The 23931-nt window shown below is 31.9% G+C and overlaps 1 protein-coding gene across 6 annotated transcripts in view; it reads right to left on the bottom strand.

Annotated features, from left to right (window-relative positions):
• LOC114326186 (mucin-17) overlaps positions 1–23931 on the bottom strand; it is a 296076-nt gene that overhangs the window by 100054 nt on the left and 172091 nt on the right. For 4 of the 6 annotated variants that reach the window (XM_050649962.1, XM_050649965.1, XM_050649966.1 and 1 more), the window contains exon 1: positions 22126–22156. The exons of the other annotated variants lie outside the window; for them this stretch is intronic. In XM_050649962.1, coding sequence (XP_050505919.1) covers positions 22126–22141 — 16 coding nt within the window. In that variant the 5' untranslated portion in view covers positions 22142–22156. Of the gene's footprint in view, positions 1–22125; positions 22157–23931 lie in introns of those variants that run through there. 6 annotated transcript variants of the gene reach the window in all.

Raw genomic sequence — 23931 nt, 5'->3', positions numbered from 1 at the left:
AATTTTAATTTTTAATAACTTTTCTCAAAACGAAATAATATGGGTCATATAAAATTCACATTTAATATACAAACCAGATGCTGAGAAGGACATGGTTTTGCGAAACGAAATGTATCCCTAACTATATGTTTTTGGTGTGCTCAGTTTAACAAACTGAATCCCCCATAAATTAATTACCTTATCAGACCTTATGTCAATAACTCACTTTGGAGATGCATTCGAAGACGTTTCTTAAAACTGCAGAAATATTTCAACTTTGAAACGCCAGATCTAAATAATTTATCGCCTTTCTGGCCAGATGGTAGAAACACAAACATATTAGCGTTTGTGGTTTTTTCAGCCACGGCAGTCGATTCACAAGCTCCCATCGGGAGTCACGCCCCAGCGGGCGTCGGGATAGGTCAACAACACACCCTTACGTCTGCTTATAAGCAAAACACGTCTTTGTACCGATTAAAATCATCCCGACAGCTATGAAACGGAAGACATTTGACCAATGCGTTCTTCCTATTATGACATACGGAGCAGAAACTCTCACGCTCACAAAAACAACAGCACTAAAAATGCGAGTGGCACAAAGGCGCATGGAAAGATCGATTCTCGGCGTGACAAAAAAAGACAAAATAAGGAACCAAGACTTAAGGAAAAGAACAGGTATCACTGATGTCGTTGAACGTATAGCCAAGCTGAAATGGAATTGGGCAGGTCACATAGCGCGACTGAAAGACTCACGATGGACCAGAAAACTAATTGACTGGCGCCCAAGAGAAGACAAACGCAGCAGAGGACGACCACCAACACGCTGGATGGACGACATTAAACGAATATCCAAGAAATGGCAACAAGAAGCACAGAACCGTGAAGAGTGGCGAAGAATGGGAGAGACCTATGTCCAGCAGTGGACAGAAGAGGTTGTATGATGATGATGATGATGATTATTGTAAGTTTGCTGTGTTTACATTTATTTTAATTTTAGTTAATCGTCCCAAATCATTCGGAACAACACTATGAATATCTGACGTGCTCGAATATTTCTATGTATTTTTTAACATTTTTTTACTCTCATCTACCCACTAAAATGGAAAACTTAATTTTTTTTTGGTTTCAGGACCTAATTTCCACAACCCAATAGGTCCCCATGGCCCTTTCTTCTTCTTTACGTGCCATCTTTGCGACGGCGGTTGGCAATCATCATGGCTATTCTGATCTTAGATGCAGCTGCTCTGAATAGTTCGACAGATGTGCATCCGTACCATTCCCTCAAGTTACGCAACCATGATATTCCCCTCCTTACTACACTTCTTTTGCCCTGAATTTTCCCTTGTATAATTAGTTGAAGTATGTTGTATCTCATTACGCATAATATGCCCCAGGTATTGCAGCTTTCGTGTCTTGATGGTTTCCAATATTTTCATTCTTTTGTTGACTCTTCTCATGACTTCGTTGTTTGTTACATTCTCGGTCCATGATATCTTCAGGATTCTTCTATACACCCATAGTTCAAATGCTTCCAACTTTTTAGCAGTGGACGCGTTAAGTGTCCATGTTTCTATCCCGTAAAGCAGAGTCGAGAAAATATATCGCCTTGCTAGCCTAACTCTCAAGTCTAATTTTAGTTCTCTTGCACAAAGTATCTTTCTCAGTTTTTTGAAGTTTGTTCGAGCTTTCTCTATTCGAACTTTGATTTTTTTGGAGTAATAGTTTGTGAATTATTGTGGCAAGATAGTTGTAGTTTTCAACTTGTTCTAAAGTCTTACCGTTAATTGTCAGGATTTCATCATTATTTTTGGGTTTTGATATCCTCATAAATTTAGTTGTCTTGTAGTCCAGAGAAATAAGATTTTTCCCGTGACACATCCCCCCCAGGCCAAAACCAAATTTTTGAGTAGTATAGACATCTATATCAATAACCTATATGTTTCCTGCAGCAGATTGTGATGATATACATAGTTATAAACAAATGAAGATCAAAAAACGGTAAATTTTCGCTTTTTTCGTCTATTACTAAAAAGTGAAGCATTCTAAACAAATTTGAGAATAAGAAACTTATAAATCATATAAAAAACTTCAATATGGCGTTCGCTGAATGTGTCTATCCTTATTTGTTGCTTAGAAAATTGCAAAATAAATTATAAATTTTGAGATTTTATAAATGTTCATAACTTATGTAAAAAAAGTTAGAACCTTCTTATTACACGGAATGCCGATACTTCTTGTGCTTAAATTATATTTTAAATTTCAAAGCAATTGGTCAAATAGTTTAAAAGGTATTTAATTTGTTTATCCCAAATTCATTTCTTTTACAACACTATTCGCGGTGTGCAAGTACTTGGAAAGGGAAACGAGAAACGACCGTGCGCGAGTCGCGGAGAAATATTGCAACTATCTTAAATAATTCATATTGTCAATTGAAATTGTCAAATTTACGTATATTTCATACCTTCTGTCATTGACTCAGAAAAATTATATATTGCTCCACAATATTGATATGATATGCAATTATTATATAAAGGTAAATTTAATTAATTGTATTTTGCTTGCAGTACTGCATTTTAATAACGGATTTTATTTACTACATACAATTGTTTACGTTTGCTAAACATAACCTGCATCTTATTTTTTTCTTCTTATTATTTTTTTGGACTATGGTCTTGACAATTATCCAGCAACCAGGACTAATATAATTGGCCAATATAATTAAAAGTGCGAATAAAAGTACAGAGCGTAGAAATAGAGGTCGCTTTGCCGAACTTGCACGGTCCCAATAAGTCAGAAAATTATGAGGTTACAGTAATACTTCGGACAGTTTATGAAAGAACAACATTTATACTATTAACTTAATTAAAAAAAATGAAAAAAAGTAATTTTAAACAGTGTAAAATTATTTTGCAAAAACACGTCGATTTTTTGCTTACTTATAAACAATTAGAATAACTTTTTAACCGTTACCCGTAGAAAAATTATTTTTTCATATTTAGAAAGACTGAATTTTTATACACATTTAAAAAAAAACAATTGCCCTAGGACAATTAGGGACAAAGTTAGCCCCCTTTTTTTAATTCACATGTTCTTGCAAAATAATTTTGTAATATTTAGAATTATTTTTTGTCATTTTTTTTAATTAAATTAATAGTGTAAATCTTCTTTCATATACTATCCAAAGTATTACTGTAACTTCACCATTTTCTGACTTATAGTGTTACAAAAAAAAAATAATTTGGGATAAACAAATTGAATAACTTTTAAACTATTTGACCGATTGCTTTGAAATTTAGGGTATGATTTAAGCACCAGAAGTCTCAGCATTCCGTGTAATAAGAAGGTTCTAAGTTAATTTTTACATAAGTTATGAATATTTATAAAAACTCAAAATTTATGAATTATTTTGCAATTTTCTAAGCAAACAATAAGGATAGACATATTCAGTGAACGCCATATTGAAGTTTTTTATACAGTTTATGAGTTTCTTACTCTCAAATTTGTTTAAAATGTTTAACTTTTTGCTAATGGACGAAAAAAGCGAAAATTTACCGTTTTTGATCTTCATTTGTTTATAACTATGTATATCATCAAAATCGGTTGCAAGAAACATATAGGTTATTATTATAGATGCCCATACTACTCAAAAAATTTGGTTTTGGCCTGAAGGGGATTGTGTCACCAACAGGATATTTTTTTTCCTTATTTCTCTGAACTATTGATGTTTATGGTCCTTTAGTAAGTGCAAATTTATCATCCCAGGCTCCCTTACTATTACTGCCGAAGCAAAACCTATCAAAGTGTGCGACCAATGCATCTAATTTTATGTATTGATGGAACAGGAAATAGCTGTAACAGGAAAAAAACGTCTTCATCTCTGGGAAATAATTAAACATTCAGCTTCGTAACAACTGACAAATTTTATGATCTGTAACAAATTTTATAATTTTATGTTACTTACGGCTAGTCCCAGGCACTAATGGCACTAATTTCTTTACCCATTAAAGGTAATTTTAGCTCGGTTATAATACTTGACATGAATTCTAATACGAAAATGAGGATAAATAATCGTTTTTACCAAGTTACAGTACGTTTTCTGATAATCTGTCAACTGTAATTTAATAATAATTGAATATGATTAAAATTTTTCGAAAATTGCCAATTTTTCATAGCTTTTCCTGTGATATTTACTGTATAGGAAAGAATTTAAAGTCGGTATGTATTTACAATGGTAGGAAATAAGAGAAACATATTTAAAACGATAAAGCAATGCTAGGTGCCAAACTTATTGTTTATTTGACCCTGTGGTCATTTTTAGCATTTAAAAAGTGTACATACTAAGATAATCAAATTTGGACAAATTGATTTAAATGTGGCGCATTACAATGAATGAATAAAATAAAGTATAACCAAAGTATCCTTAGTATATATTGTTATGCTCTACCTTTTCTATTTATTTAGATTAATTAGCCAATTCTTAATTTGATTGATTATCCAATTATTTTATTTATTGCCCATGTAAATACATAACTAAATTCCAATTAAATTTTCCAATCAATTTTATTATCAGGGCTAATTTTGTATTTGATACAATACCTGTAATCTGTGGCTTCTAGTATTTCTAGTTGCTTACTTCTTCCAGGGTAGAAACAGAGAAATTGACAACACTCAAATTCATATAAATGTAATCTATTGTTTTTATTAAATGCCGTGTACATATGATTCAAAAATATTAAAATTTAACTGTGTTGCAACAATCTCTAACTTAATAAATTAAAACTCTAACTCTGATATCTCCTTGTTTTGACAAAATTATTTATTTAATTAATTTCTTATTTACTCATACTAAATTGAATGAATTTTACTTTTCTTCTTTTGAATTGATTTCTCAAATTTGAAATGACTAACTGTGTTACAAAAATATTGTTCAATAAACAAGTAAACAAATATTGTCTTGATATAAATAACTTTTCTCCATTCAGACAAATGATTTGACTAACCTTTTATTCTTCACTCCCTCGTTTTCTGGATTGCGCTGTCCTTGATTCTCTCAACACGTACTCTCTGGTTGTTGCAAAAAATCCCCCTCGTCAAAACTGCTTCCAAAAAAAACACACAGGACTTGCTCGAGTATCTAGTGCACAAACGGATAATAATCAGCTACTCGTTCTAGACAAAACAAAGGAATCTCCCTCGGACCAGGAAATTAGCTCTTCAACCGGTCGACGATTTGGTTTCAACTTGATTCTGCTCGCAAAGCCTGATCACACCAACTCTACACTGATTCTACACTTTTTAAAAACTCGGCTGCCTTCTCTCGATGTTCATTACACACTGACTTTATTTTTCTCTTAAATCCATACTCTCACATCCATTATCCCTTCTCCCGATATTTTTCGTCCAATAAACAAACACCCTCTCTCAAACCATTTATTTCTTAAGAAACCCAATATTCTTCCACATAACTTTTTCCAATTTGTCAAATTTCAAGGAAAATCATAATTAGTTATTTTCTACTTTCTACTTTTTACAACTAAAATAATACAGTTTGTATACCACATTAAAATACCTTCCCGGAAGGATCTTAAAAACGTTATTGTCCCGTCAACGCTCTCTCCACTTTCTAATCACCGAAATGTTTTGTTAATGCCCCGTCCATTTCGTCGAATAATTATCACTAATCGTTTTAATTTTTCCGAAACACTTGTTTAAAAGCAAACTTAAATTCGAAACAAATTTGGCCATATACAGGGTGATGAAAAACTATCATTTCATGGTCGTTGATATAAATTTAATTTTTTTTTTTGAATTTCCTTAAAAAAAAACAATTCCACAACAATATACACTCACCGGCACGAAAAACGGAGCACTTGCATTTTTAAAATAAAAACTTAATATTTTAATTATCTTCAAACTTTTATTATTATAATAACGTAAACACAAACGAAACACACTGATTTAGGTAAGTAATTTCTAATAAAACTTAAGGGGAACGGAGCAAAATGCAAAATTTTGACGCATGTCAAAATTTTCAATGTGTTTTAAATGTATTCATTTTTTTCGAATCCTGAGAAAACTAATAAATATTTTTGAAAAATTTAAAGGCAAAATGAAATATTACGTTCTTACCGAGGGCCGAAAGTCCCTGAAAAGTTACAGGGGTGAAAATAAAAGAGAAAATTTAGTGAGATTATTAATTGCAAATATTTCATTCAAAAGAAACTTTTTATTTATTCAAAGTGACTTTCGGCCCTCGGTAATAAAGTGGTCTTTCATTCTGCGTTTAAATTTTTCCAAAATACTTTTCAGTTTTCTCAGGATTCGAAAAAAATGAATACATTTAAAACACATTGAAAATTTTAACATGCGTCAAAATTTTGCATTTTGCTCCGTTCCCCTTAAGTTTTATTAGAAATTACTTACCTAAATCAGTTTGTTTCGTTTGTGTTTACGTTATTAAGGTACCAAGGGTATTATAAGGATAATAACGCTTGAGGTCAATGGTGTACAGACCGAGGACCTTTGGCCCGAGGTATATACGTTGACCGAAAGCGTTATTATTATAATACCCGTGGTGCCTTCAACGTTTAGTGTCCGACTAAATTATTCTTAATATGCAAAAAAATTGAATGAATTTTATAAATAATTAGTTTTCAAATAAGTACATTTACCAGAAATAGTCGTAACGTAATTGTGGTAACCACAGTTTTACTTAGAGTTTTATTTGTCAACTTGGCAGTATTTAACTCGTTATTTAAATTTAATAGGCCCTAGGGCGTTATATCGTACTTAATAGACTTCGAAATAATGTCATTATTTGTCAAATAATTAAACAGTCGGACATTAATGTCATTATTTGTCAAATAATAGACCAGTCGCACATTAACGTTATTATAATAATAAAAGTTTAATGAGAATTAAAATTTTAAGTTTTTATTTTAAAAATGCAAGTGCTCCGTTTTTCGTGCCGGTGAGTGTATATACTGAGGATCTTTGGTTTCATGAATAATAAGAATAATAGAAATTTTTAATCAAAATTTTGAATTAAAATATTCCAAAAACGTACAATCACTAACAGCATTAACGACTTTTGTTGGATACTTTTTCATTAGAGTTCCTCCATATCAACAAAGATTGGTCATTTAATAATCATATCCATATCTAGAGACTAGAGACTGTCCATATCAGTCCGTCACTGGCCCACGGCAAATAACAGCCTGCAGCAGTCAATTCCGATTCTAACTTAACTAGAAATAGATTTCAAGCAACTTTCCTTATTAACCAACTCGATTTGTTTAATCTAATCAAGCATGTCTAAACGTCTGAATATATTGTGAGATTCTCGTGCAGTACCGTTACTGCATGTTCGTTAATTAAAGTATCTGCAGGTCGGTCCTACAAACGAACAGAGCTGGGAACGGGTACCTATACTTTTAAAATACCTAAGGTGATTCTTTTATCAGTTATTCAGTAAGGGGTTATAGATTGAAAATTTTGACATTTTCGATTTTTTTATTACTTTAAATGAAAGTACATATTGTCCTTTTCATGATTATTTTTCAGTGCGTAACAAATGATAGGAAAAAGGGTAAGTCCGTGATAATACACATTTATGACATTTATTCTAACATGACATTCTAGTTAAATCTGACAGTTGTCACATTTTATTTTCAATTTGGAATAAAAACAAATCAAATGTGTTTCTTGCATTTATAAAATGGTATTTTCTTTGATTTGTATAGTCTTATAAATTATACAGATTATATCTGTAATATTATTATCTAATTAAAAAAAAATTATTTTTTTATTATGGCGCCATCTATCGACAACTAGAATAACTAGAATTAATGTTATAAAAATGTCACCGACGAAATGTAATCACCGACGTGCCTTTTTTCTGTCACATACAATTTAATGCGTTAGAAAGAAATCGAAAAACTGTGACGCACTGAAAGATGATCATGAGAAATACTGTACCTTCGATTATTTCATTCTTAGGAGTTTCTGACCAATAGAAAGCTACAGAAATAAAAATTAAAGTGATTATTTCATTCATAGGAGATTCTGACCAATAGAAAGCTACAGAAATCTAAATTAAACTGATAATTTTTGATAATTTCCCGCCGTCAAGTATATTACGTCAGATGCTCTTCGTTGCTATGAAAAAATACATTCAGTGACATTAATGACAATTAATGTTTTAAAAATTATAAAAGTGATGACTTTCAACCGTAAAATATTTATAACAACTGTGTGTTTAATTGTACTAATTTGTACTTACATAAATAAATTACAATAAAATTTTGGTTTTGAACAATTTTATTCATGAAATAATCGCAACAAATTGCACTCGATCTCTAAAATTAATATAGAATTTTTGCCCTCGTGACACTTTGACATAAACTGTCAAAGTGCGGGAAAAATTCAATAATTTTAATATCCCGTCGTAAAGCATTACGTCAGATGCCCTTCGTTACTATGCAAAAATGAACATTCAGTGACATTAATGACAATTAATGTTTTACAACTTGTCCCAGAGACAACCAAGAAACACGTTTAGCAAATATTCAGGTGAAGATATATCAATAAAATATTAGTTAAAATTATTTAAAAAGACAGTTTTATTCATGAAATAATCTCAGCGAATTACCCTCGATCTCTAAAATTATTATCAACTTGTTGCCATCGTGCCACTTTGACATAATTTCACTCCCCTTCGGGTCGTGAAATTAAAACTGTCAAAGTATTACTCGGGAAACAAATCGATAATTTTAGAGCTCCCGTGCAATTACTACTGAAAATACTGTCTGAAAATTTCAAATTCATTGGAGTAAAATTACCCGAGATACAGAGTGTTGAATATCCCTACCTTCGACTCGCATTCCAGCAGCTTCGCGCCAGCGCGCTTGAGCCTAGTGAGATCCGTTCAACAGTTGTTCCCTTCTATTTACTGCGCGATTCAAAAACATATTTTGATGTGCATCATTTTTACGATTTGACAGACAAAAAATAAATTTCTCAATGTGCTTTTTTCAAAAAGTGAGATTTTCTTGAGAAAATTTTGAGATTTTCTTTACACATTTCTTGAGGTAACGCTTCTTAAAGTGCCCTCTCCTTAATGGATGTTGGCTACTGTACTGCTCTGTCTTCAGCTGTTCTTATTAGCTGTTCAAAATTTAGCCCTGTCCATTGTCGGATGTTTCTGAGCCACGATAGTATTTTCCTTCCTAGTCCACCCTTTACCTCGATCTTTTATTTCACCATAAGTTGAGCATTGCTTTCTCTCTTTCCTTGCTTATTCTATGCAGCACTTCTTCGTTTGAGGTATGCGATGTTTATGAAATTTTGAGGATTCTCCGGTAGATCCACATTTCAAAGACCTCCAATTTATTTTGGGTTGATGTTTTAAGGGTCCATGTCTCAACTGCATAGAAAAGAGTCGACCAGACGTAGCATTTTGATAAACGTAGTCGAATTTCGCGTTTTATTATTTGAGAATCACAAGAAATTTTTTGATTTTTTCGAAAGATTTTCTGGCCTGTTCTATTCTCGATCTTAGTTCTAGATCAGGATTTAGGCTGCTATCGATCCAACATCCCAGGTACTTAAATTTATTGACATGTTCTAGAATGTGCTTTAAATTGTGCAGTACGTTTTCGTTTTTTCGGATTGACATCGCTTTGGCTTTTTTAATGTTTATTTTCATACCAAATTGCTCACAGGTCGAGTTGGTCTTATCGATGAGCCGTTGTAGACCCAAGTCGGAATCCGCAATCACCATCGTATCATCGGCACATCTGATGCTGTTAATATTTACGCCATTCACCTTGACTCCATCCTTGGAATTCTCCAGTGTCTCTTTAAATAGAAACTCGGAGTAAAGATTAAACAGCAGTGGTGATAGAACACATTCTTGTCTAACTCCCCTCATCATTTTTTCTTATGCGGTTGTGGAACCTTAGACATCAAATCGACATTGAAGCTTTATATATTAGTTTTATAGACCGGGAAGTAACGTCGCCCCCGCTAGCGAAATTATTCCGATTCGATTTTTTTGCACAAACTTACTCAAAAAGAGGTCCTTATAACATATCCACAGGGTGCCGTGGTCGAAAAATTGTTTAAACAATTTTTTTTAAACAAATTCACAAAAATAATTTTTTCATTTTGAACAAATTTTTTTTAGATAAATTGGCTTATTCTGAGCAAAAAAGGTCTCTTGTCATTTTTTTCTAAAATTGACTGTTGTCGAGTTATATGCGATTAAATATTTGAAAAATGCGAAAATGGCCATTTTCAAGGCTTAATAACTCGATTAAACATTATTATTATGGAATTCAAAAAGTCACCAAATCAAGTTTCAAATCCCTTCCTCAAGGTCCTGAAGAGATTTTTGTCATTATTGTATTAAAAAGCTGTTATTTTTAATTATTAACAATTAGCGCTATAGTCCAGGATGTATCGTCGCGTCGGCGTCGGCCCCGTTAGTGAAATTATTCCGATTCCATTTTTTTGCAGAAACTTACTCAAAACCAGATCCTTATAACATATCCACAGGGTGCCGGGCGGTGACGTGGTCGAAAATTTGTTTAAACAATTTTTTTTAAACAAATTCACAAAAATAATTTTTTCACTTTGAAAAATTTTTTTTAGATAATTTGGGACATTCTGAGCAAAAAATGTCTCTTGTGATTTTTTCCTAAAATTGATTGTTGTCGAATTATACGCGATTTATAATTTGAAAAATGCGAAAATAGCCATATAACTCGACAACAATCAATTTTAGAGAAAAATCACAAGAGGCCTTTTTTGCTCAGAATAACCCAAATTATCTAAAAAAAAATCGTTCGCAATAAAAAAAATATTTTTGTGAATTTGTTTAAAAAAATTGTTTAAACAATTTTTCGACCACGGCACCGCCCGGCACCCTGTGGATATGATATACTACATTCGCTCTCGCGAGATTTTTTTTGACACTGACGTTAGTAATTTCTTTTTTGAAAAATTCAGTTGTCAGAAGTGACTGGAAATTACTACAAAACCAACGCACCTGCTCATATCCAATATTATTAATAGTAAACAGACATAAAAATAACATAAACCTTACGCCAATCAATATTTATTTATTTAAACCATTATAATGTATTGATAGCAAATGAGAAAATTATTTATTGTACAAAATAAAAATATTTTGTAGAAATAAACTTCACAAAATTTTATGAGATTAGTAGACACTCCCACTATTTCTAATAATTCTTCTTTTTTTAATGAAAGATTAAGTTGATTTGAGTTGATTTTAGCAGTTAATAGTGTGAGGTAGGAATTTTTTTGTTGTACGTTTCCTATTCCGAATGTCTCAAAAAAAATCTCGCGAGAGCGAATGTAGTATATAAGGACCTCTTTTTGAGTAAGTTTCTGCAAAAAAATCGAATCGGAATAATTTCGCTAGCGGGGGCGACGTTACTGCCCGGTCTATTAGACAACATATATTATATCCTTATATGTACTGTTCTTCATAATAATATTATAATAACCTTATGATCTATATCTGATAAAAACTGAACATTACAAAGAAAAATAGTGTGAGACTAATATTGTTCTTCTCACGTTCTTCTCGTTACATTTACCGAATCTTCTAAAACGAGGTTGCCCATCTCTTTTGACCGACAGAAGCACTGAATATAATTCTTCAGATTACTGTTAGGCCCATTTACGTCGGCATCGGCACAACAGTGTCGGATGGTGAGTTGTTTGAAAAAAATCGAAAGTCGGCAAAGTAGTGTTATCTTAACCTGTTCGTTATTATTTAATAGGCTTTTAAAAGGTTCTACTTTGAATATTTTAAGTTTAGTAGGACGGATTAGTTGATCTAGAATAGAATATATTTATGGTGTTTTGACATAATATGTATATTTAATAAAAATTATTGAAAAACTATTTTGTTGTGATTTTTCATAAACAATGGTAGTAGACCTGGATCCCACGTACCAAAAAAAGTTGATTAATAGCAAGCTGAAAATTTGTTAATAGCTTATCGGTGTCTTGTCGGACAAACTTTGATGTACGGGAACACTGGAACAGGGGAAGTTTTAACTGTGGAACAGTTACGAAAACGTTCCATGCATTTTGTCGGACAGAAAATCTAATTGATTTATTACCCTTTCATTAATAGTCCAGGGCGCATCTGTTTTGAGATGGACGTTGAGAGGTGACTCAAATTTTTTTGCAGAAATTGCTTGAAAATCACTCAAATAATAATATTTGAGTTATCCTCCCACTCAAAATGGTCCGGAACATTGTTTAAATAATCAAAATGTCAAAATATGAAGGAAAAATTCGATTTTTTTATTGGTTTCTTGGTTATAACTTTAAAACTATTAATTTCTAAGAAAAGTTGTACTGACATAAAAGTTGCGTAATTAAACTTCCTACAAGATAGAGTTGGTTAAAAATTTAAAAAATGGTCACCCTTGTTGCAAAATAGCAATAATTGCGAAAAAAAAACATGCAAAAGCAAGTATTCCCATTTTACGTTTTCAACCATTTATGCTAAACTTATGACCTTCATATTTTACCCAGAAAAATTTATGATACAGTAAAACAGCACTGTAAATTTCATTAAGATCGGTATAATAGATTTTGCAAAATAAATTTTGCAATCCAGCTTTCGCAAAAAAATACTTGTTTTTGTATGTTTTTTTTTGCAATTATTGCTATTTTGCAACAAGGGTGACTATTTTTTAAATTTCTAACCAATTATATATTGTAGGAAATTTAATTACGCAACTTTTATGTCAATACCACTTTTCTCGAAAATGAATACTTTTAAAGTTATAATCAAAAAACGAAGAAAAATATCGAATTTTTCCTTCATTTTCAACAATGTTCCGGACCTTTTTGAGAGGGAGAATAACTCAAATATTATTATTTGAGTTATTTTCAAGCAATTTCTGCAAAAAAATTTGAGTCACCTCTCAACGTCCAAATGTACTAATATGTTTACAGATGCGGCCTGGTCTATAAACTCTCATGCAAAAACCAACCAATACTAACCAACATGATTCCTGTCATTTGACATGTTCTTCGTGTTCCACTCATTAAAATGCTCAGCTGGTAATAAACACAACACCAGTCTGATTTTTGCATGAGAGTTTAATGAAATGGTAACAAATCAATTGGAAGTTCTGTCGGATAAAATACGTGGAAGGTTTTCGTAATCTGACGTTCCATATTTTTAACCTGTTCCATTATTAAAACTTCCCCTGTTCCAGTGTTCTCATATATCAAGGTTTGTCCGACTAGACACCTTTAAGTGATTAGCAAATTTTCAGCTTGCTATTAATCAACTTTTATTTGGTACGCGGGATCCAGGTCTATAGATCTTTTTCACGATTTTCATAAACAATAAGGCAGCAACGATATGAAAAGGAATTTACGGATACAGTGGACTATCGAAAGACCCGACACAATTCTGGAACATAACATCAAGAGGCTGTACAACTGTTTAGAGGAACAAGAAAAGACATAAGAATCTTAGCTTTAACCTTTTCGGGTTTTCACCTTTTTAAACTATTCATACCATCTTTGCTTTATTTCAACCTTCTTTATTCACTTTTAATTTGCCGCACGTCAAGTCCTATGATAACTTGATTAAAGAAAAGACATACGAATACGAGAAGAAAATTACCTCAAATGTCGTAGAGTTGTTCCTTAGAGGAATCTGCACTGCGTTTCAAACGTTAGAATCAGTGTTGTTCTTCTCTTCTTCTTCGTTTTGTATAGATATGACTCTATTTTTTCAATGTGCCTCTAATCTTCTTCACGTGCCACTCCTAGCGGAGATTGGAAATCATCATGGCCACTACGACTTTGTTAGCAGCGCGCCTAAAAAGTTCAATTGAACTACACCCGAACCAGTCACGTAGATTTCGAAACCACGATATTTTTCTTCTTCCCACACTTCTTTTGCCCTTAACTTTGCCCTGCATGATATTTCTTAAAAGTTCGTACTTTTCACCCCTCATAATGTTCACCCTCATTTATAATTGCGCATCTTTTGTCTAAAATTTGGAGTACTTGCGTGTTAGTGACGCGATCCATTCATGATATTTTGAGAATGCGTGTATAGCAGGAGAGTGCCTGTAGTAAGTTGTCCCATCGTCCTAATGTTCCATCGTTTTCGTGGTCTTCTCACTGAACGTCCTCCTATCATTCGGCTTATGTGGTCATTTCATTCTATTCTTCTCTTTCTTACCCAGTTATTAATGTTATCTACTTTGCATATCCGTCGTATATCTGTACTTATAGCTCTGTCCCGTAGAGTCTTATCATCGATTTTTCGACAGGTTTTCATCTCCGCTGTTTCGAGGAATATTTTTGTCGTGATCGTGTCGTAATCAGTGTTGTTGTATATTGCAAACAGGTTTGCCATATTTCGCTCATTTTGTGAATTATCATAAATAAATCCACCTTTTGTATTGCCCAGCAGTTAACAGCGATAATCCTCTACAAGTACCTGCCTAATACTACCTTTCACTGCAGCTGCTGTAAAGAGCGGCATCGTTGTCAAGACAATTCTATTTAGTTTGCATGACCCTATTCTCGTAGTCTGAATCGCATGTTTGAAGTACGCTGTATATAGCAAATTTCAAGATTCTAAGACTATTATTTATTAATAAAAAATAAAGGCCAACTATATAATAGTGTACCAATTGGAGATGTTCTAAACATAAAGGATACAATGTAGAAATACTCAAAGATACGAACAAAATAGAAAAAAAAATGCGAAGATGTACTAAGCACGGAAGTTAAACAAAGAAGAACAAATACGAATGACAGGTTTGACGAAGAATGTCATATTAGAACAGAAAGAAAAAACAGACCATATTTACTGATGCAACAGGGGTACGGAACCCGACAAGCAGAGGAGGAATATAATGTACACAACTACGTAAAAAGAAACGAAAATTCACTAAAAAAAGAACAACGAATATATGGAAAAATAACTTCATGCAACCATCTTCACACAAAAACTAAGCCACCAAACACAAGACAGTTTTACCAGAAACGTAACAAAAGCCAAATAGAATTTGCTAGAATAGAGCTGCAAAACATAGTAGCCTTAAAATCAATCAGGACAAAATAAAGTATATGCATACAAATAAAAACACAGAATTAAGACAGCAACAAAATCTACCAATAGGAGAATACAACATTAAGGGATTAAAACTTTTTACATACTTAGGATCTTTACTCACTAGAAAGATCCTAGTACCTACTCACTAGAAGTGAAAAGCCGAATAGTCATTACCAATAATTGTTACCATAGCTTAATCAGACATTTGAGATCAGATAACATCGCAAGAACAACAAAATGCCAAATATACAAAACCAGTACTAACACCAGTACTCACATAATATGGTTCAGAAATCTGGACACCCTTTGAGGAAAGTGGGGAAAGAATACTTTGAAAGAAAAATCTTGCGACACATATACATAGGCACAAAAGAAAATAGAGTTTGACGAAGAAGATACAACTTTGAACTATACAAAATGAAAGAAAGAATGACATAGGCGCCCATACACACGGGCAGGGGGGGGGGCGTGGCCCCCCCTAGCTTTTCGGGAAAGAACAAAAATTAAATTTATATTACATAAACGTATTTTTGTCAAAAAATTATTGGATATTTTTGAAAGATAAATTGGAAACAACATATTTATTAATAAAAAATTCACATATTGGGTAATTAATAGTTTAACAGAAAATCTGTGTGTCTGCGACAGCGGTCTATATGGAAGGTGCATAATACAATTTCGCACAGTCACGGTATGCTATTAACGAAAACATTGAAAGAGATTAGAAACGTGGGAACATAATATATACTGTAATCGACACCCAAAATTACAAATTAAATGAATCATTCATAATACTGCAAAGAAAATCATATCAGCAAGAAATCCGATCTCTGACCGATAATCACTAATGAATGAGCCATTTGTCTTTAAGAACTGGCACTATAAAGATAAAGTGTAAAATCTTGTGAAGTGATTATATTTGTTTTCTATATTAAGTTTTGTGTACACCGAATAGAACCATCTTCATAAGCAGAAATAAATTCATATTGAAAAATAATTTTTAAATTTGATTGAACATAGTCAAATTTCAGTTTGCAAAAGTATTTTTTTAGTAAGTCGATTATTTTAAAGTGTACATTATGATGAACAGAACAATTTTATTTAAATAAAAAACAGGTGATCTTTCATGACGAATGAGTGTTATATACAGGGTGTCCCAAAAGTAGCGGAAAGGTCGAATAATTCGCGAAATGAACATCGGATCGATAAACTGAAAAATATGTATTAAATATTTCTCAAAAATCTATGCGATGGCACTAAACAAGTCCACCACTTCAACCCCTGGGTGTGGAGCGGGGGGTAAATTTAAAATCTTAAATGGAACCCCTAATTTTTGTTGCAGATTTGGATTTTCCTTGTAAAAATAAGCAAATTTTATTCGATCCATTTTGCGAATTGTGGATAGAGAGCGCTTTAATCGGAAAAAACGATATATCGTGATACCATAGCAAAATTATAGAAACGGTCTAATATCTCGAGAAATATACTTCCAAATGAAAAACTAAAAAACACGTGTTGAATATTTTTCAAAAATCTATAGAATGACACCAAACAGGATTTTTCATTCCACACTCTGGAGGTGGGGGTTAGAGTTAACTTTAAAATCTTAAATAGGAACCCCCGTTTTTTATTGCAGATTGAGTTTCCTCCTCAAAAAATAAGTAACATTTATTCGAAACTTTTTTTAGAATTGTTGACGGATGGCGCTATAATCGGAAAATGCGATTTTTTTGCATGGAATGCTTGGAATGAGGTGAAGGCCCTAGCGCAAAATAGAACCCGATGGCGCGTTTTCACTGAAGCTCTATGCTCCACTTAGGAGCTTAAGAACATTATATATATAGCAAAATTATAGAAACGGTCTAATATCTCGAGAAATATACTTCCAAATGAAAAACTAAAAAACACGTGTTTAATATTTTTCAAAAATCTATAGAATGACACCAAACAGGATTTTTCATTCCACGCTCTGGAGGAGGGGGTGAGAGTTAACTTTAAAATCTTAAATAGGAACCCCCGTTTTTTATTGCAGATTGAGTTTCCTCCTCAAAAAATAAGTAACATTTATTCGAAACTTTTTTTAGAATTGTTGACGGATGACGCTATAATCGGAAAATGCGATTTATTTGCGCCATCTATCAACGATTCTAAAAATGTTTGGAATATGTGACTTATTTTTCATAAGGATTCTAAATCTGCAAAAATAAAGGGGGCTCCTTTTTAAGATTTTAAAGTAAAAACTTGGTTCGACACACTCATGGCTAGTCTACTCGCCAAAGTTGAAGGCAGGGCTTTGAAAGCATTGTATTCTTTTCAAACGGGTTTTAAAGAGAGGCGCAACTTTTGTGGTACCCATGACATTTCCATTTACAAACTTGGTCTAGTATTTAAATGTATGAATAATTTCTCACAACAGGGTTCAAACTAGGATTTTTAGGTGGTTTAAACTACAGTAGACTCCCTCTATAACGAGAACTGAAATGGTGGACTAATTATCTCGTTATAAGCGGATCTCGTTATATCAAACAACAATAATATGATGCCTTGTTTTGATGCATCTTACGTACTTTATTAGGTGTCGATGGTCAACCTGAACAGTAAACAATGAGACTTCGCCGTCATAAATTGTAAATTTCCTATAATATTCAATATCGGTCGATAAACAGGCAAAAGTTTATTACAGGTGGCCGAGTTTATTACAGCACTGGCCTCGATAACAAGACAGATGTTGGGCATTTCTATGTACAGGCAGTTGGGGCATTTATTTATTTATGACCATTACAACGCTAAAAACAGGTAAAGACACGTACCTATTCTTCGATTTCAATTTTCCTCGTTGTAACCAAATATGCCTCGTTATAGAGCGTTATAGTTCAATAGGAATTTCATGGGACACCTAATGTACCTCGTTATAAGCGAAACATCGTTATATCCGTGTTCGTTATAGAGAGAGTCTACTGTATATATTGTCATCCGAAATATGCAAAATGTAATGTGCAACATCTTCACGTTTGACCCCCCCTAAAAATTTTTATACGGGCGCTCTTGAAGAATGATGAAAGAAAGCAAAATCTCAAACAAAATAAGCAAACAAGTGCCAGTAGGAAGAAGAAAAGAGGATGACCGAAGCTGAGATACATAGAACAAATAAAAAATTATAACAACCTTAACAATAAAAAAAATGGAGAAAAATAGCACGAAACAAATTAGAATGGAGAAGAATCCTGGAACAGGTCCAGCCCAGAAAACCCAATAGGAGTTGTTGAGACAGTGATGATGATGACGAATATTCTTCATCATTCGAAAAATGTTTGCTTTCCAACTTCTCATGTGCAGTCACTGAAGGTTTTCACGTCCGATTTCGTTGAACCTCCATAGAGTTTCATAAAAATTGGTGAGTAATTAGAGGATAGCTCAAAGAACAAAGGTGACATGATGCCAACTTGCGCTTTTACCCTGGGGGTGGATGCCACCCCTTCTCGGGGATGAAAATTATTTTATTAAAAATAATACCATAAGTCGATAGAGGGACAAATTATAAGCAAAATTTGTTATATAAAGTTATTAAAATAAATCAACACTTTTGGAGTTATTAAAGACCAAAGATTTTATTTTTTCGTAAAAAAATGCATGTTTTAAATCGGTTTTTCACGTATAAATCAAAAACTATAAGCTTTTACAAAAAGTTGTGATTACTGAAATTAAAGATAATAAAAAATTGAATGAATTCCTCTGATAAAGAACTAAACTAATGTTAGTTCAAAGTGAGTTATTGGCAATTGAATGTGTATTTTTTTCGACGAGTACTCAAATCTAAGTATCCAAGCTTAAATAACGGGAAAACGATGCAATGTATAAAATATTCCTGCAAAACATTTGTCAAAGTACTTCGGAATACCTATCAAATGAGCTTCAGAACAAGGTAATAGCGTCAAAATTAAGTAAGTTATAATGCAAATAAAAGAACCGTTTCGAATTTTTTAGGAAAAAGTGAAAAATAAAACATACGCAATTTCCACAAAAATTAAAATTTATAGTAATCCTTACAAGAACTTCTTTATATTAGCATAAGTAATGTTTTCGATAATTTTGACCGGTTTAGAATGCATATTTTTGAAAAAAAGGTATAATTTAAAAAAATCATAATTTTTAAAATTATTGTAATTCTCATATTCTTTTGATAATACTCCAAAAATACTCAATATACGTAAAAAATTATATATAACAAAATTTTAGATTTTTTTGTGCCAAATATTTTACCTGTTTTACTATTTCTATAGGGTAAGAAATAACCGAGATAGAAACGTTTAAATCTTAAATTTTTGCTGTGGGAACCATGCAACCGGGGCCATTTAACCTTTTATTTTAAAAAAAGTAAGGGGTTTAGAATATTAGGTTCAACGTGCTTAAATAGCACTTGGAATTAACTTTCAAACAGTTTTTAGATGAACCTGATATCGTAAAGACAAATGGAGTTATTAAAAAAAAACACTAACATTTTTTGGAAAAATTATTAAAAGATAAAATTTGAAAAAATTTTGGAGCATAAATTTTAACGCTATCAACATGTCCTGGGGCTCATTTGATAGATATTTTTAAGTACTTTGACAAATATTTAATAAGTTTATGTTATAAAATGCATCAATGTCCCGTTATTTCAGCTTGAATACTTAAAGTTTTTTACTCGCCGAAAAAAATATACATTCAATTATCTATAACTCACTTTTAATTAACATTAAAAAATTTTTCTAGTAAGAGGTTTATTTCATTTTTTATTAGCTTCAATTTTGATAATAATAAGTTTTTTGTAAAAACTTACACTTTTTGAGTTATTGATGAAAAATTGGTTAAAAACATGTATTTTTCTCAAGAAAAATTAAAATCTTTGATCTTTAATAACTTAAAAGGTGTGATTTATTTTAATAACTTTATACAACAAATTTTGCTTGAAATTTGTCCCTTATCAAATTGTGGGGTTATTTTTAATAAAATAATTTTCACCACCAAGAAGGGGTGGCATCCACCCCCAGGGTAAAAGCGCAAGTTGTCATCATATCACCTTTGTTTCTTGAAGTATCTTCTAACTACATAGCAATTTTCATGCAAATCGATACAGGTTCAACGAAATCGGAGGTAATAACTCATATCCACCTTCATTGACTCCACTACTAACCGATTGCTGATAGTCCAGAAAGCCACTGCGCATCCGCTAGGAAAAATATTCTAATTCGGATTTTTTGCACAATCTTACTCAAAAAGGACTCCTTTTAACAAATTTGCATGTTGCCAGGACCAAAAGGTGGTCAAAAATTTTTTAAACGTTTGTTTTTTTTCCTAAAATTATTTTTTTTGCATGGAAAAAAGTTTTTTTAGGTTTCTTGGATCATTCCAAACAGAAAAGGTCTTTAGTGACTTTTCTCTAAAAATGATAGTTTTTGACATATTAGCGATTAAAAGTTGAAAAATTGCGAAATCGGCCATTTTTAACCCTCAAAAACTATGTGAAAAACTGAAAATTTGAATATTGCCAAGGTAGCTAGATATTCTGTAAACATCGATTGATAAAATCCGGAAGAGTTTTTTGCAACACATTATTCAAAACTCCTTTGTTTTTTAATTGCTAATCAAGCGTGCGCGACACTATTTTCCACCGACAGTATGGTGCAAATGAAAGGAATAAATTCGTTATTTCGTAAACCGACGACTTTAAGGAAAAGTCCCGAAACAGGTCGATTTTTATTTTTATGTTATGATATTGTGGCATATATGGTATACTAGTGACGTCATCCATCTGGACGTGATGACGTAATCGATGATTTTTAAATGAGAATAGGGGTCGTGTGCTAGCTCATGTGAAAGGTTCTTCAATTCTCTATTCAGTAATATAAACATTTATATACTTATTTATACAGGGTGTCCAAAAATTTTTATTAAATTAAATTATTTGACAAAAAAGAAGTAGAAGGACACCCTGTATAAATAATTATGTAAATGTTTACATTACTGAATAGAGAATTGAAGAACCTTTCAAATGAGCTACCACACGACCCCTATTCTCATTTAAAAAAATTATCGATTACGTCATCACTCCCAGACGGATGACGTCAGTAGTATACCATATATGCCACAATATCATAACATAAAAATAAAAATCGACCTGTTTCGGGACTTTTCCTCAAAGTCGCCGGTTTACGAAACAACGAATTTATTCCTTTTATTTGCACCATACTGTCGGTGGAAAATAGTGTCGCGCACGCTTGATTAGCAATTAAAAAACAAAGGAGTTTTGAATATCGTGTTTCAAAAAACTCTTCGTGATTTGATCAATCGATGTTTAAAGAATATCTGCCTACCTTGGCAACATTCAAATTTTCAGTTTTTCACATAGTTTTTGAGGGTTAAAAGTGGCCGATTTCGCAATTTTTCAATTTTGAATCGCTTATATGTCAAAAACTATCATTTTTAGAGAAAAGTTACTAAAGACCTTTTCTGTTTGGAATGATCCAAAAAACCTAAAAAAACTTTGTTCCATGCAAAAGAAATAATTTTAGGAAAAAAACAAAAAAAAAACGTTTAAAAAATTTTTGACCACCTTTTGGTCCTGGCAACATGCAAATTTGTTAAAAGGAGTCCTTTTTGAGTAAGATTGTGCAAAAAATCCGAATTAGAATATTTTTCCTAGCGGATCCGCAGTGGCTTTCTGGACTATGAATAATAAATATATTAGAATATTTTATAAAAAATAAACTATTTTCCACAGTTAACAATATTGTATGATGTCTAAATTATCTGAAATTATAAAAAGCTGTACAAAAATATGCTAAAATGTAGAAGAAGAGTTTCTAATTACAATTTTATTTTAAAACACTTCAACGACCAACGGCACTTCTTTGCCTCAACATTTTTAATTAAATCTAAAGAACCATCACTTTTTTCCGCCACTTTTTTCTTTCCTATTTACACAAGATTTTAAAATTTTTACTTGAACGATCTCGAGGTATGTCACTTACCTTGCGGGCGCCACATCCTCTTTCAAACTAAAACTAAATGACTTGCTATTTGTCTAGTCGAAAAAAATTCAGAACTAACGGAGAGTTGTTTGTCTTATTACCGAAATTGCTCGAAAAAATCTTAACTGTACCGGCACCAAAAACGTCTAATCGCACGCTCTGGTAGCTCTTTGGTACCACTTTGGTACCGCGTGTAAACATATGAATCTTCCGCAAAACAATACAAACAAATGACAGCTGTGATGGATGTTTTCGTACATATATTCGGAATATTAGCGTTACTCTTAAGTAGTAGGTTGTTAAATATGCGTAATTCTTTTCGGTTTTTTTTCTGCTTCCTTTTTTTCACCGTTACAGTGATTATACTGTTTTAAATACTAATTGTGAGTTCAAAGAACGGTTGGAGTATTGTTTTGTTCAAAGTTCAAGAATTTAATTTATTACTCCTGCTGCAATACATTATCAAAAAAGAAACATAAAATTTATTTCTCATATATGTAAGTACATTAATTTTGCTTGGATTTTAAAAAGGGTCATACCGTTATAATGCTTGATTACTAAGCAAGGAATTTGTCTTAGTATCATGGTCCAGGGCGGATCTGTTTTGAGATGGACGTTAAGAGGTGACTAATTTTTTTGCAGAAATTGCTTGAAATTAACCCATATAATAATAATTGGGTTATCCTCCTACTCAAAAAGGTCCGGTTTAAATAATCAAAATGTCAAAAAATGAAGGAAAAATTTGATTTTTTTCTTCGTTTTTTGATTTCCTTCATTTTTTGATTATAACTTTAAAAGTATTCATTTCCGAGAAAAGTTACACTGATATAAAAGTTACGCAATTAAATTTTACACAATATAGGATTGGTAAACAATTTTAAAAATTCTCACGCTTGTTGCAAAATAGCAAGAATTGCGAAAAATCCATAAAAAAACAAGTATTTACATTTTACGTTTTTCAACCATTTATGCTACACTTAGGGACTTAATATTTTACCTACAAAAACTTTATGATATAGTAAACCAATAGTGTAAATGTCATTAAGATCAATTCAATAGATTTTTCAAAATAAATTTTGCAATCCAGCTTTTGCAAAGAAAATTCATTTTTTCAAAATGTTGCAGGACTGAAAATAAAACAGAGAGCAAGTTGAATTTTTTTACATATAATATAGAAGAATACTGTAACTTTCATTTGCAATTTGCAAAATTAAAATCGGTTCTACGATGTCAGGAATTTTTTTAAATAAACATTAATTTTTGGTGCTATTCGCAGAAAAGCGGTGTTCGATTCACACAAGTTGATTTCCACCAAAATATCTTCTAATCTTTATCTAATATATTATATTATTTTCTTACTCTATATTTTGTTGTATTTTAATATTTTAATTCCACAAAAATCAAACTAATTTGATTATTGTTTGTGAAATATTGTTTAAACAATTGCATATGTTTAAAAATAATAAACTTTTATTCTCTAATTTAAAATATATGAACAAAGAAAGTTTTTGCTAAAAAAAGTGATATTTCAAAGGATGGTATGTGTTTTTATTTTGCAATAAACAAATTTATTTATTTATATCGATATGTACTAAAAATTAAAATTAATCAATAGTTATCAAAGGTCATTGAAATGCCCAATCAGATCAAACGTATCCGCTGTCCTGCGCGCAGCACCAAAAATTAATGTTAATTAAAAAAAATTCCTGACGCCGTGGTAGTTAACCAATTTTAATTTTGCAAATTGCAAACAAAAGTTACAGTATTCTTCTATCTATATACAAAAAAAATTTAAGTTGCTGTCTG

This window comes from Diabrotica virgifera, chromosome 4 (genome assembly GCF_917563875.1).
Source record: "Diabrotica virgifera virgifera chromosome 4, PGI_DIABVI_V3a".
Classification (NCBI taxonomy): domain Eukaryota; kingdom Metazoa; phylum Arthropoda; class Insecta; order Coleoptera; family Chrysomelidae; genus Diabrotica; species Diabrotica virgifera.
Note: the sequence above shows the minus strand (reverse complement) of the source record. Positions and strands in the feature narration are given on the sequence as shown.